This window comes from Macaca thibetana, chromosome 10, assembly GCF_024542745.1.
Source record: "Macaca thibetana thibetana isolate TM-01 chromosome 10, ASM2454274v1, whole genome shotgun sequence".
NCBI lineage: Eukaryota > Metazoa > Chordata > Mammalia > Primates > Cercopithecidae > Macaca > Macaca thibetana.
The window spans coordinates 74,284,000-74,299,249 of NC_065587.1; the positions used below are offsets into that span (position 1 = coordinate 74,284,000).

Consider the following 15,250-nt stretch of genomic DNA (forward strand, 5'->3'; position numbering starts at 1 on the left):
ATGTGACAATTCCTAATAATGATTCTCTGGTAACGTTCACACAGCTTTTAAGTTCAAAAGTTATATTTCTCAAAGTATACATTCCTTTCTAAAAGACAAACAAAATCATCCCACTTCTCATAATAAAATATATTTAACTGCAAGATGCTTTAAAATACAATTTTTTTAAAACATTCAATACCTAGTAAGTTCCAACCTCAGTATGGGAATATTATAATTTTAAGTATACTGTCATAAAAATCCTAAATACAGTATCGAAAATGTATTAAAACATACAAAAAGAAAATCCAATAAAGAGGATGGAATGAGATACTGTTTAAACGAGACGTGTCCTTACTCCGGGGTAAAGCAGAAACTCCCACTGCTTTCTAATTTAAACCAGAAAACTAGCATCCAGTTATCTTTCAATTTTAACTTTACCTAGAAACTAAAAGATATGTTTCTCAGCACTGAGTCAATTTATAGATGAATACATGTGGGTAATTTAATGTATGTGAAATGAACTTCAAATTCTATTTTCAATATGGACAAGGAAATTCAAAAATACTTGTATGAAGAGAAATGCCATATTAAAGAATAAGAAAAGTGGATAATGTGTTTAAAAGAAAACAACTTTCAAAAAAAAGAAAACAACTTTCTGAGTAGCAATTCTAGCATAGCCAGCAGGGAATTTAAGAAATTCAAATTCATTCATACAAGTTTATTCAAGTATTTACCAGTTTCTTAAAAAAAAAAAAAAAAAAATTAAGAAGAAAAGAAAAAATAGAATAACTTACTCTATTAATATTCAAAGTTAAAAATTTAAGAATCTTTGTTTTGGATCAATTTTTTCTTCAAATGTTCTCTAAGCCTGAGCAAGTAAACAAATAGAGCCATGGATGCTCAGTCAAGAAGAATGTATCTTATAAACTTTCTAACCATTCCAAATGAAAGTAAATATTTCATAAACTAATCTAACCCAAGAAAACAAAAATATCTAGATAAACATTTCTAATAAAGTTTATTTTAAAAGGCAATTAAAAACTGTTCAGTTTTGAAAGATCCATGAAATGCTCAGTGAAATTTGTAGCACTGACAATGCATTGACCTTAAACTTTAGAATAAAAATTTATTAAATCCCACTAAGCCATTGTGCAGCATATTAGTAACTTTATGCATATGCCTCAAACAGATGCAGTTAATGCCCATACCTAAAGGGGTTATTGATCGTGGTTGTAGATGAGTCTCCCACTTGTGAACTATCACTTGACATGGACCACCGATAGTCTGCAATTTAAAAGTTAAACGTCTGCAATAATTTCTTATATCTTATTTTCTACCCATGACTCCATTAGATGTTTGTGGCCTAAATCTTATACTAAATATGAGACCAAAAGATTCATCTTATTATCAATATTATATGCCAAAAGTCAGGAATGTACCAGATCACAAAACACGATGAAATGCTGGAAGAAAATTAGAGGCAGTAAACAAAGAAAAATGAGATGAACTGGCACACAGAACTGTCTCAAACCCATTTCTACATCTGCCTACAATATTCAATTGTTTCAAAGAAATTTTCATTTTTAACTGACATTAATTCTTAAGATAAATATCAAATATACTTTCTTTGGTATGTCAGACATCAATGAGGTATTGCTAGGTAAGTATGTACCTCCTGCTCTATGCATTTAGAAAAAGCCTACGATAGTAAAAATAGTAGGAACAAGTACTGCAAGAGCAACTATCACAGGCTACTCAAGGAACTAACAAGCATAATAAAGTTCTTTATTACATTTACTTAAGAATACTAAGTGAAAAACAGGAAGATTTCTCATATCATAGGAACCAGTGTTTCTAAAGAACACAGGAAATTCTAGAAGGGACACGTGGCCAGGTAAACTTGAAGAGCAAGTGTGATAAAAGAGGAACTAACATCCAGTTCCATTCTTATGCCTTAGTCTAAAATCTCATACAGTGTGACAATTCCTCATACTGTTTTCCATTATCAAGTTCCCCTACTAAAGAAGAACATAAAGTTATGTGTTGATAACACATGCAATAGTGAATAACCATGCAAGGTTCCCTGAGTATACCTAAAAGACTAAAATTTAAGTGTTCTAATTTTCCTTTTATTTTTAAAAAGAAACTCACTAGTTGTAATTACATGCTGAAATAAAACTCTAAAATACAGATTTTGGAAGCACATTTTCAAACTATAATCTTACAAGGTATTTTATTCGTTATATGTTCTGTGAAGAAATTTAATTAAATACAGAGAAGGAAAAAGAAAATACAAAACTCACCCATATCATACCATTTAGGGATAATCACCATCAACATTTTCACATATAATCTTTGAGCCTTTTCCTAGGCATTATATTACACATACTTTTTTTTTTTTTTTTTTTTTTTTTGAGACAGAGTCTTGCTCTGTCGCCCAGGCTGGTGTGCAATGGCATGATCTTGGCTCACTGCAACCTTGCCTTCTGAGTTCAAGCGATTCTCCTGCCTCGGCCTCCTGAGTAGCTGGGATTAAAGGCACGTGCCACCACACCCAGCTAATTTTGGTATTTTTAGTAGAGACAGGGCTTCACCATGTTGGCCAGGCTGGCCTGGAACTCCTAACCTCATGATCCGCCCACCTCAGCCTCCCAATGTGCTGGGATTACAGGTGTGAGCCACTGTGCCCAGCCTATATATACTCTTAAAAAGCCTAGACATAAAAACTTCTCTATTATCTTTAGAAGGCATTAATAATGGACTAAAATATTCTCCTATACTTTCCACAGGATTTTAATATTGATTAAATTTGATAATATGCCAAACAATAACAAATATGTAACAAATTAGGCAAATTATTAAGTATTAAATGCAAGAAATAGTCCTGTCACTTAAAATAACCAGGCTAAATTCTTTTCTGAAATCCTCAAACTTCTGAAGTTTAAAAACTAAAATAGTACTATGTATTTCTTCAAATCATTAATTCTGGGATACTAAATAAAATTATCTTTTTCTCTAGCTAAATACTTCCCTGCTATAACAGTTCACCTTAATTGGTAGACTGCGTAGATTTTTAAAAAATGTAATGTGAAATTGCTCTTTTAAAAATATGGTGACTTTCATATCCATTATACTAAAATCAATTTAATTCTAGATGATGTTTACTATAACATTTTTCCTGAAACATTTTTTAAATGTGTTTTTTAGACATCAAACTTTCTAAACCTCAAAAGCTGCAAATATAGGCCAGGCGTGGTGGCTCATGCCTGTAATCCCAGCACTTTGGGAGGCCGAGGCAGGCAGATCACTTGAGGTCAGGAGTTCGAGACCAGCCTGGCCAACATGGTGAAACCCCATCTCTACTAAAAATATAAAAATTAGCCGGGCATGGTGGCACATGCCTGTAATCCTAGGTACTTGGGCGGCCAAGGCAGGAAAATCCCATGAATCTGGGAGGCAGAGGCTGCAGTGAGCTGAGATCGCGCCACTGCACTCCAGCCTGGGCGATAGAGCGAGACTGTGTCTCAAAAAAGAAAAAGAGAAAGAAAAAGGAAAGGGTGCTATGAATATAATATTAAATGTCAAAAAGAGATACAGTTGGCATAGCAGAGAGTTTGCTTTAATTCAGATGTCAGGGGAACTTTATAGACTGTTGACAGCAGTATCTTTAATCAGGTAAGAACAGTCCTTTGGATTAAATTTGATAGGGAACATATTTTAGTAGCAATTTTAACAACTCCACTCTCATCTACCCACTACCCGACTGCATAAAACTACCTAGACTTGAATAGAATACCATATTTGAAGAACAGTCCAAAGGGCCAGGTAAACAGATGACAGAATTATGTCTATCATCATTCAGACTACAAACACACATTGGTTGGTAAACTGTTACAATATAGAAAAAAAAGAACCTAGTTTTAAAATACACTGAATTTCCAAAGTTGTTAAACCTACTTTATTAAACTTTAGAAGGCAATCTTAAATTTTCAGCTTTACTTCCTTAAAAAAAATTAACAGGCCGGGCGTGGTGGCTCATTCCTCTAATCCTAGCACTTTGGGAGGTCAAAGCGGGTGGCTCACCTGAGGTCTGGAGTTAAAGAACAGCCTGACCAATATGGAGAAACCCTGTCTCTACTAAAAATACAAAAATTAGCTGGGCAGTGATGCCTGTAATCCCAGCTACTCGGAGGGCTAAGGCAGGAGACTCACTTGAACCCAGGAGGTGGTTTGCAATGAGCCGAGATCGCACCACTGTACTCCGGCCTGGGCAACAAAAGTAAAACTCCACTTCAAAAAAATAAATAAATAAAAACTAACAACTGAGCATTGGGAAATTCAGAATCTCAGCGATAACTCCAAAACATGCAATCCTTTTATTTATTTATTTTTTAATCCTGGTCTCATTGTACATGCAATACTTTCTAATATATTATCTGTAATAACTTATTCTTCAAGATCTACAACAAGAAAACAGTTCTGAAAGAAAACATTCTGACAAAGTCTGCCAAAATTTTAAGCTTTTTGGAGTAACATGGGAGAGAGATCTTTGGAGAAAAAAGTAATGATGTCAATCTAAGACAATATTCCATTAACAGTACTGGCAGAGTTATTCCACAATTTAGTATACATAATGTCAGACGACTGCAGAAATGTTTCCAAACATGCATATTAACAAAAATATTTTAAAAAATTTCTTCCCACAAGAATAAGTCTTCATGATTGTTTTCTTAAACAGTTACTGACATCACTCAGTTATACCAAGCACTGAGAGAAATAAATAAGACTATCCAATATGTAGATTGGAAGTTTGTTTTTTAACAAATCACCAAGCAAAATTATTAGCTAGCCATGTAATATCACTGCTTGCATATATCACAAATTTTTAAAACTTTTACTGATTGTTATCCTTCCACAATTTTGAAAACAAACTGAATGTAAAGGAGGGGGGGGTCTGAGGAATCAAGGCTGCGTGTGGTGGCTCCTGCCTTTAGTAATCCCAGCACTCCGGGAGGCTGAAGCAGGTGGATCACCTGAGGTCAGGAGTTCGAGACCAGCCTGGCTAACATGGCGAAACCCTGTCTCTACTAAAACAATACAAAAATTAGCCAGGCATGGTGGTTGCATGCCTGTAATCCCAGCTACAGATTGGGAGGCTGAGCCTCCCAAGATTGATTCTTCCAGAGGCTGAGCCAGAAGAATCACTCGAACCCAGAAGGCGGAGGTTGCAGTGAGCCGAGATCGCACCATTGCACTTCGGCCTGGGTGACACAGCAAGAGTCCATCTCAAAAAAAAAAGAAAAAAAAAAATTCTCTATTTTTAGTACAACCAGTAAAAGAAATAGTCATCTAGGCATGAGTAAAGCAAAGGAAGCTAGGCCAACAGACTCTCTGAGAATGTTCAAATCTCAGGTTAACAGCTGACAGTATTTACCATTCAGAAGAATTTTAGATATAATAAACTATTGTACAAAATGACAAACTAGACTGTTCTGAAAATAAACAATTATCTATCGCAGGTGACTGATTATCTTGTTAAAGGACTTAAAACTCAAGGGAGATAGAGGTCAAAATAAGACAGTTTGTAATGAATCTAAGTGAATGTTAGCAACTATGAAAGTCAGAAACATAGATACGTGCTGAAAAAGAAAGATGTATTTCTACAAAAATGAAGGAAAAATTTCAAAGGATATAATGATAAACTGGCTAACATTTCACTATGAGGAAACATCCCTAATTCTACCCACAAGCAAAGAGGGGTTGACACGGAAAAAAAAAATGTTGAAATTACATGTTAATTCAAAAAGTATCTTTGGTGAAGATGTGACATCAGGACTATCTGCAGATTCATACCAATGTTTTCATTCCAGGAATACTCACTACTTTTGTGTGCTATGTTCAAATAAGATAGTATTTTGTTTTGTCATCTGTGAAATTATTTTAAAATGTAACATATTAACACCTTATCCTAATTCACAAAGAGAATATGTAGCTGTGAAAAAGTGAGAAAAAGGATTTCAGGACTCTTCTAAACTAAAAGGAATATGCCAGAAAAAGCAATGCATGGGAGAAAAATATGAATGATAAAATTTCATTTACTCAATAAAATTTTGCAATGAAAGGATCTAAAAATCTATAGTTCAAACCTTTTGTTTTATAGATGAGGAGGCTAAAGCCTAAAGGTCAACTGGCTTGTCCATAATCGCAAAACTTTTAGCTTTAGTTCCAAAACTGCCTGGGTAGATTACCTCCTAAAACTTTCGACCCAGTAACATTAACCTTTCTCCCATTTCAGCTTTTTAATGCTTTCGTTATTTATTTTCCTATCATTTTTTATATTCGTAACATTATGTATTCCAATAATTTACATCATTTCACAATTTAAACTGCCTTGCACATTACTTCTATTATTTGACAATGTACAACTAGACAAAGTTTCATAATACTTCTATTAAAAATGCTTTATTTAAAAAGCGCCACCAACTTTTTTAAAGTGTCACATTAAGCTGGCATGTGGAGAAAAAAACTGTAGCCATATGCATGGGATTTTATGTAGCTATTTACTCGATTCCATGAAAAACATACTTACCATGGCAGCCCCTGCATCACACGGTACATGTGTACACGATACAGAGCACCTACTTAAAGAAACACACTCACCAACACATACTGTAAACTTTTGCAAGTATTACAAGGGGAAAAACTTGTTTTTACTGTTAAGCAGACTTCTTGCCAATTTTTTCAAAAGGTATTTTGGACTGATCTGCTGCTTTTGGTTACATTTTCAATGAAGAGGATAAATACTTAAGTTGGCTTAATTTGACCTGTGTTGACAATAGTCTTACTTTAGAAAACTATGCCCAAATAACTCATTATCATCTTTCTCGTCCATACTCCCCTTTCTAAGTAAAATTTAGTTGCTTTCACATATTACAAAGCTAAATTTCATACACCAGGATCCTCAGGTAAGCCTGTTGTGTCTATGACCTACGTATTTACACATAATTGCTTAAGTTATACTAAAGAACTTTACCATGATGCATAACCCCATGTCAAATCAATGAGATGCCCTTTTCTTAAGTTAAAGTGAAACCATTGTCAAGAAAAGCCAACACAATGATCAACCACAATGTAATTTAAGTTCAATTACTGGGTATTCACAAAATATTCTTGGAATAAGAAACGTAATAGGTGCAAAAGACAGCTAAAGTGGGTTTGTCATTTTTTTCTCTTTTCTTTGTATAATGGTGGCTAAGAGAACGAGGTAACAGTGGCTGCTTGCATTTTTCACATGTAACAAAAACACTTAATGACTCCCAAAGGAAATACATTTTTTAACAAGATCTAATCCATGATTTGTTTCCTAGACCCCTGCCTAAACCCTTGTTCATATGCAGCCCAAGGGTGTCAAAGGTAAAAATCTGAAGGAAAAGAATCCTTTCAGCAAATAAGTATCTTTAGAATAAATGGAAAAGGATTAACTTTTTTTTCTTTTCTGAATATGAAAACAATCCCAAAATAATGAATTGTGAACAGGCAGATTTAGAATAGATAATCCCAAAGGCCTCCAGAAAAGATAGGGGTCTATCAATAACATCTTTGAAAAAATCTAAAAAGAATCAATTAAATTTTGATCAGAGTTAATACAGCCACTAAGAGATGGCTGCTGTGAAATAATTTTTTTAATTACTCACTTAAAACAGGCTATATACTTCTCTAAATGTATTTATACCACACAAGGATTAAAAAACAAAACCAAAAGTAAAACCTCTGCAAGTGGTCCCTAACTAGTTTACAAAAGTTACTGAAAATGTATACTTATAGAGAACACATTAAAACCAATTTCATAAGAATATTGCAGAACATACTTACTATGTCTTTTTAAAATTCCACGGCAGACATCATCTGCCTCTGAAGTGGCTACTTCCTTGGTTTTGGTAAATTTTATTAATCAAGAGTTCTATTCCTTATTTGACCAAAGCAAATGCATTTTAATTTGAACGTTTTCAAACTTAAGTGAGTTGCTTTTGAAGGAAGTGCTAAAGAAATTGGAAACTAGATAAAGAAAACATACCTTTGGTTCTAAAAAGTACCCTTTGAAGTAGCGATACTGAACTGATACTCCTCTACTGAGTACAATGGTTGCTTTCCATAACATGCTGTGAAGAAAGAAAATTAAAAGCAGCAGCATCAATATCAAACTACAGTGCATAAAGACTTCTTAATTCACAAAAACCCTCAAATAAAACATGTGACCAATATCACTCATTTATTCCTACACAAAATTTTACAGTCCTACTCTGTAGCAGGCAATGGGAACACAGGAGTATATATTGCAGAAACAGCCTCATCTTCAAAGAGCTTCCTTTGCTGTGTGGGTAGACAGAAAAATAACCAAAAAAGATAGATACAAGGAAGTTTTGGAGGAGGCTTTTAAAAGGAAGGAAGGTTTTAATGAGGAAGCGCTGTCTGAGCTGAGATCTACATGATGAGAAGGAACAAGCCATATAAAGAGCCAGGATAAGTTTCCAAACAGAAAATTCAAGTCATACAAAAGTGGAAGCCACAGTCAGAATCTTCTCTGACTTCCCATTTAGTGAGGGATGTTACATGGCTGATAAGAGACTTTGGGTCACAGCTTTTGTGTTACAAATGAGAGATAAACATGAATTACACTCCTGTTCTTGACTATCCCTTATTCTAAACTGTTCTACCCAGGCTCTGGCTATTCCTTAGACAAGCAGTCAGAACCTGTACCTTGTTTCAGGCCAATGTCTTTCTCTGAACTATGTTATTCTAACAGAAACTAAAGATTTGACTCAACAGCTGCCTTAAGGTCAAGAATTCACTACAATTCATTACTGTAACTGATTTTTAGCTTCAAATAATAAACCAGTGGTATCCAAAGCATGGTCCCAGATCATCATTAGCAGCTGGGAGCTTCTTAGAAATGCAAATTCTCAGGCCCCACTCAGACCTACTAAATTAGGAACTCTGGGGGTGGGGGCCCAGTAATCTGTATTTTAACAAGCCTCCAGGTATCTTTATTTTTTTATTTTTTTTTTGAGATGGAGTCTCGCTCTGTCTCCGAGACTGGAGTGCAGTGGCGCGATCTCGGTTCACTGCAAGCTCTGCCTCCCAGGTTCATGCTGTTCTCCTGCCTCAGCCTCCCCAGTAGCTGGGACTACGGGCACCCGCCACTATGCCTGGCTAATTTTGTTTTTGTATTTTTAGTAGAGATGGGGTTTCACTGCATTAGCCAGGATGGTTTCAATCTCCTGACCTCATGATCCGCCTGCCTCAGCCTCCCAAAGTGCTGGGATTACAGGCGTGAGCCACCATGCCCGGCCACCTCCAGGTAACTTTTATGAACACTTTGAGAATCCCTGTCATAGACCATTAACCAAACCTTAATTCAGTATGAGTAGTTTAACCCTACCTGGTTCTGCTAAGACAAGTTTTAGGGCATTGTCCTCACTCTGATACAATCTTAGCTCCTAAATTAAATACAGATATAGCTCACTGTATTGCACTTTATTATACTTCACAGATACTGTGTTTTTTACAAATTGAAGGTTTGTGGCAAACCTGAGTCCAGCAAGTCTATCAGTGCCATTTTCCCAACAACATGTGCTTACTTCGTGTCTATGTTACAGTTTGGCAAATCTCATGTTTCAAACTTTTTTGTTATTATTATATCTGTTACGGTGATTACATGCTACAGAAAAATCTTTCAATGAAAGGAACGGTTAATCAATGTGGTAAACCTCTTTTTTTTTTTTTTTTTTGAGATGGAGTCTTGTTCTGTCGCCTAGGCTGGAGTGCAGTGCCATAATCTCGGCTCACTGCAAGCTCCACCTCCCGGGTTCACGCCATTCTCCTGCCTCAGCCTCCTGAGTAGTTGGGACTACAGGCGCCCGCCACCATGCCCGGCTAATTTTTTGTATTTTTAGTAGAGACAGGGTTTCACCATGTTAGCCAGGATGGTCTCGATCTCCTGACCTCATGATGCGCCCGCCTGGGCCTCCCAAAGTGCTGGGATTACAGGCGTGAGCCACCGCGCCCGGCCCATTGTCTTATTTTAAGAAGTTGACACTGTCCTTCAACCTTCAGCAACCATGACTCTGATCAGTTAGCAGCCATCAACATCGAGACAAAACTCTCCACCAGCAAAAAGATTGCAATTCACTAAAGGCTCAAATGATTGTATCATTTTTTAGCAATAAAGTATTTTTTAATTAAGGTATGTACATTTTCAAAAATCACTGCTTTAAACAAACCAACATGGCACATGTATACATATGTAACAAACCTGCACATTGTGCACATGTACCCTAGAACTTAAAGTATAATAAAAAATAAATAAATAAACAAATAAATAAATAAATATCACTGCTTTAAAGCAAGAATAGCAAATGCTGCCAGGCATGGTGGCTCACAACTGTAACCCAGCACTTTAGGAGGCTGAGGTGGGCGGATCACAAGGTCAGGAGTTCAAGACCAGCCTGACCAACATGATGAAACCACATCTCTACTAAAAATACAAAAATTAGCCGGGCGTGGTGGCATGCGCCTATAATCCCAGCTACTCAGGAGGCTGAGGCAGGAGAATCGCTTGAACCCGTAAGGCCGAGGTTGCAGTGAGCCCAGATCACACCACTGCACTCCAGCCTGGGCGACAGAGTGAGACTCCATCTCAAAACAAAAACAAAAAAAGAATAGCAAATGCTTGGCACATGTTCCCTAATTTTCCCCAACAAGCCTCAGAATTCTTTTCAACAGAGGTTTCCAGGCAGACTCTTCCTATTCAGAATAGAAAGTTGCCATTTCTGCTACCCCAAAAGGAAAAAAAAAAGGGGGGGGGCAAATTCCCAGTACTACCTCATCTATAAAACAGTTGGAGCATGTGAAACTAGCCCCAGATGTGCAGAGTAGAATTAGTAATAAGCTTTGAAAACTGTGCTGCAGCCACTCTCTCAGCCATTATTTCTCAATCTCCAGGATCTAGGTATGTGTATTTTTTTTCAAGTCCTCCCAAGTGATTCTAATGTGATCCCTGGTAAAGAACCACTAAATGAAAATAAGAGATAAAGAAGGCAAAGCAGCGAGTCTTTTTACTCCACTTGTCTAAGCAAACGTGGCAAATTTAAGAATGAACCAGAACCCAGGCTTACACCCAGAACGTTGGGAGGCCAAGGCAGGAGGGAAGCTTGAGCCCTGGAGTTCAGGAACAGCCTGGGTCTCAACATAGTGAAACCTCATCTCTATAAAAAAAATTTTAATTAGCTGGGCATGATGGTGTGCATCTAGCTACTCGAGAGGCTGAGGCAGGAAGATCACTGGAGCCCAGGAGTTTGAGGTTAGAGTGAACTGAAATCACGCCACTGCACTCCAGCCTGTGTGACAGAGTGAGACCCTGTCTAAAAAAATTTTTAAAAGGCTGGGCACAGTGGCTCAAGCCTGTAATCCCAGCACTTTGGGAGGCCGAGGTGGGTAGATAACGAGGTCAGGAGATCGAGACCATCCTGGCTAACACGGTGAAACCCCGTCTCTATTAAAAAAATACAAAAAAAATTAGCCGGGCATGGTGGCGGGCGCCTGTAGTCCCAGCCACTCGGGAGGCTGAGGCAGGAGAATGGCGTGAACCCGGGAGCGGAGCTTGCAGTGAGCCAAGATCGTGCCACTGCACTCCAGCCTGGGCGACAGAGCAAGACTCTGTCTCAAAAAAAAAAAACAACAACAACAACAACAAAAAAAATTCAAAGAAAAATCAGCACTGTTTGGTGAAGACAAAATTATCTGATGAAATTAAATCAAAACCAGGAAAGACGGATAGTCATGTAGTAGTTTAGTGCAACTGCCTAATTCTGAATTGCCCTTATATCCTTTCCCAAAATACCATAAAATCTACAAGGAGGGCAAATGAAACCACAAGTGACCCACATCTTCAGCAGTATTAGGAAATGATACCATGACCTTCAAGTTATCTCTAAGTAGAAAAAAATTCCAGGAAAGCTCTAGCTGCTATGAGCCTGTGGGTAGGGAGAGCTGGTAAGAGAAAGCTTAAGACGCTCCCTGAAAGAGAGGAGCACAGCAGACTTAGATGTAGAGTATATTAAAATTCCAAAGAAACACAATTCTAAAACTCATGAATATTGTCTAAAGGCACATGGATTCCTGTGTCATCTACTCCCTTCTCCCTGTAAAACACTGTTTATCTGCCACCTGTGAATCAGCTCTATTTCACTGTACATGCACAACATATGAACAACTGGTCCTCTTAAAGTTGTTAAGTGTCTTATCCTGTCCATAACTTTTTGACCAAGTTGGCTGAAACTGACTTAGGACAGGCAAGGGTGTGTTTTAGAGACAAGTTCAGAAAGATAAGAGGTTTCACTTCAGACCAGAGTGGCTGATCAGAAAATCAAAGAAAAAACAGCCACTTGAAGGAAATACTAGTCTTTGAAAGACTAGTAAAGAATATATACTACTGAAATAATACAATTTACCAATAGAACTCTTATAAGAAGAGCTGAGAATTGGCTGAGAAAATGTGTGATACTAGTGACAAACTAGAAAAAAGGGAGTTCTGTGTTTTTTAATTTTCTTTCCCTTAGCTTCCATTACTGTTGTTTTACCTTCCTTTGTTATTTTCCTCTGCTTTACCACCAGTGCTCCTCAAACTATTTGCTGTCAATGACCAGCAGTTTTTGTTTCCTTTACTCAACCTGTTTGGTGACCAATATTCTCATCTACATAACCAGTTCAATGAGATGTGCCCACAGTGACATGCATGGAGTCAAACTGCTATACCCATTTCTAAATGCTTGCTCTCAATTTTTGTATTTCTCACATCATGGATTGACTTTTTTTAAAGTCTTTTGGACTGCTACTGGTGCACAGGCCACATTTTAAGTCATGCTGCTCTACAGGAAAAGAGAGCCTTAGCAATCACCTAATCTGGCACTGGATATACTTGTATGCTATTTAGGAAAACCTGTAACACTTCCAACTATCCACAGTGGGGTAAGTGCCACCTCTGCTGACATCCACTCATTTATGCTAACGCCTTTACTGTGTAGATGAGGTAACTGAGGCCTACAGACATCAGTTGCCTGAGCTCACACTTAACTGCAGAAGAGTGGCTGACACCTAGATTTACCTTTCTCCATCCGCTGGGCCCATACTAAGTTTACTGATGGATTCAATGCCACTAGTGAATACATTTCTTTATTTTAGCTAAGATATCTAAGTATGTGTTCCACTCTCAGCTCCTTTTAACACTAATACTTCAAGGAAATACTTTTATAAGCAAATACAAAAATTAGATCTCTTATCAAGAATATGTACTGACAATTAAAAAAATAAATCAGAAAAAATGAAAAAAAAGAAAAGAATACATATTGACAAGACAAATGATAATGCCTTAAAATGTTTCTTTAAATAAGAAAGCAAGGTGGGAGGATCTCAGGTCCAGGAATTTCAGATCAGCCTGGGCAACATAGCCAGACACCACCTTTGCGCCAAAAAAAAAAACAACCCCAAAAAACAAACAAAAAATGCCATCTCCACACCAAAAATAAAACACACAAAAAAACCCACAATTAACTAGGCATGGTGATGGGTGCCTATAGTCACAGCTACTCAGGAGGCTGAGGTGCAAGGATGGCTTCAGCCCAAGAGTTCAAGGCTGCACTGAACTAGGATCACACCACCCTACTCCAGCCTGGGTGACAGAGCGAGACCCTGTCTAACTAATTATGGTGGTAAGTACCTAAAGAACCAGTCAAGAAGTAAAAGTGTATTCAATTATCCTGAGTTGTAAAAATAAAAAATAAATTACAAAAAAAAGAAATGAAAGTGGTTGAGAGGCGGGGATTACCGGTAAGAAAGGAACCTGTTTTTACCACACACATTTTGTAAAATTATTTCACTCATAAAACTATGCAACGTGATAACGACGATAAAAATTAAAACTAAAAGAAAAAATACCAAGATATCTTAAAAGCCCCTAAAATCCTAAGGTTAATGTCACAGTTATTCTGTAACCTCACATTTCCATACTCACCTTTCACCTGTGTCATTCTCTGGAAGAAGAGCCACAGCATTTTGAGGATTCCAGTTTCCCAAAGCATCACAGCTTCCACATATTGCAAAAACTTCTCCTAAAGAAACAGAACAATCAGTCACAGAGAAACAGAACAATCAGTCATAGTGGGACAAGTAGGGAAGTTTGCATTAGTTCAACCAGATGTGCTGCCTCCTTTAGCAGAGATGAAGGAGCCTCACTAGATATAGGTTTGGGCCCAGGTACCTACCACTCACTAACACCTGCCTATTAACTCGACTCACCCTTCTAGAACCAAAGCCAGAGAAAAGGCGGAAGGCATACGGATGTTTTCTTTATCTGTTCAACGACTCATTGAGCCAGTAACAAGCATCCAAGAATACACATGGGATAAAACCACAGTCTCTGCTTTCAAGACAGCTTCCAATTTTAACAGGCAAACACTATATGTCTATCAGTACTCTAAAGGGTCATTAATATTTTCTAGAAAGTCAAACAGTAGCTATTAATAAGTTTCACATCAAGAACATTATCAAGGCCAGGCGTGGTGGCTCACACCTGTAATCCCAGCACTCTGGGAGGCTGAGGTGGGCGTGTGGGGGCAGGTGTCTGTAATCCCAGCTACTCGGGAGGCTGAGGCAGGAGAATTCACTTGAACCCAGGAGGCAGAGGTTGCAGTGAGCCGAGATCGCACCACTACACTCCACCCTGGGCAACAGAGCAAGACTCCATCTCAAAAACAACAAAAACAAAACTTCAATGAGAGAGCAGAAATGTAATTAAAAACCCATCAAAACAAAGACTTACATAGTTGGAAAATCTAGTACTTCTTTTTTGGTTTTTGGAGATGGAGTTTTGCTCTGTTGCCCGGGCTGGAGTGTAGTGGCATGATCTGGGCTCACTGCAACCTCCACTTCCCGGGTCCAAGCAATTCTCCTGCCTCAGCCTCCCTAGTAGCTGGGATTACAGGTACACACCATCACGACTGTGTAATTTTTGTATTTTTAATAAAGATGGGATCACCATGTTAGCTAGGTTGGTCTTGAACTCCTGACCTCAGGTGATCTGCCTGCCTTGGCCTTCCAAAGTGCTGGGATTACAGGCATAAGCCACCCCACCTGGCCAAAATCTAGTACTTCTTAACTAAAGTAATGACTATCATTTCTTTTGAACACTTATCAATAGACTTTAAAAGCCAAC

At 37.6% G+C, this 15,250-nt stretch overlaps 2 protein-coding genes across 2 annotated transcripts in view; one reads left to right on the forward strand and one right to left on the reverse strand.

The window, feature by feature from the left end:
- CHGB (chromogranin B) overlaps nt 1-15,250 on the forward strand; it is an 817,086-nt gene that overhangs the window by 481,280 nt on the left and 320,556 nt on the right. The window lies entirely within an intron of this gene.
- Nucleotides 1-15,250, reverse strand: part of GPCPD1 (glycerophosphocholine phosphodiesterase 1) — a 65,815-nt gene that overhangs the window by 42,066 nt on the left and 8,499 nt on the right. The window contains exons 3-5 of the mRNA XM_050745211.1: nt 14,051-14,147; nt 8,057-8,141; nt 1,191-1,266 (exon numbers count right to left, since the gene is read on the reverse strand). Of these exons, the coding sequence (XP_050601168.1) occupies nt 1,191-1,266; nt 8,057-8,141; nt 14,051-14,147 (258 nt within the window). The remainder of the gene's footprint in view (nt 1-1,190; nt 1,267-8,056; nt 8,142-14,050; nt 14,148-15,250) is intronic.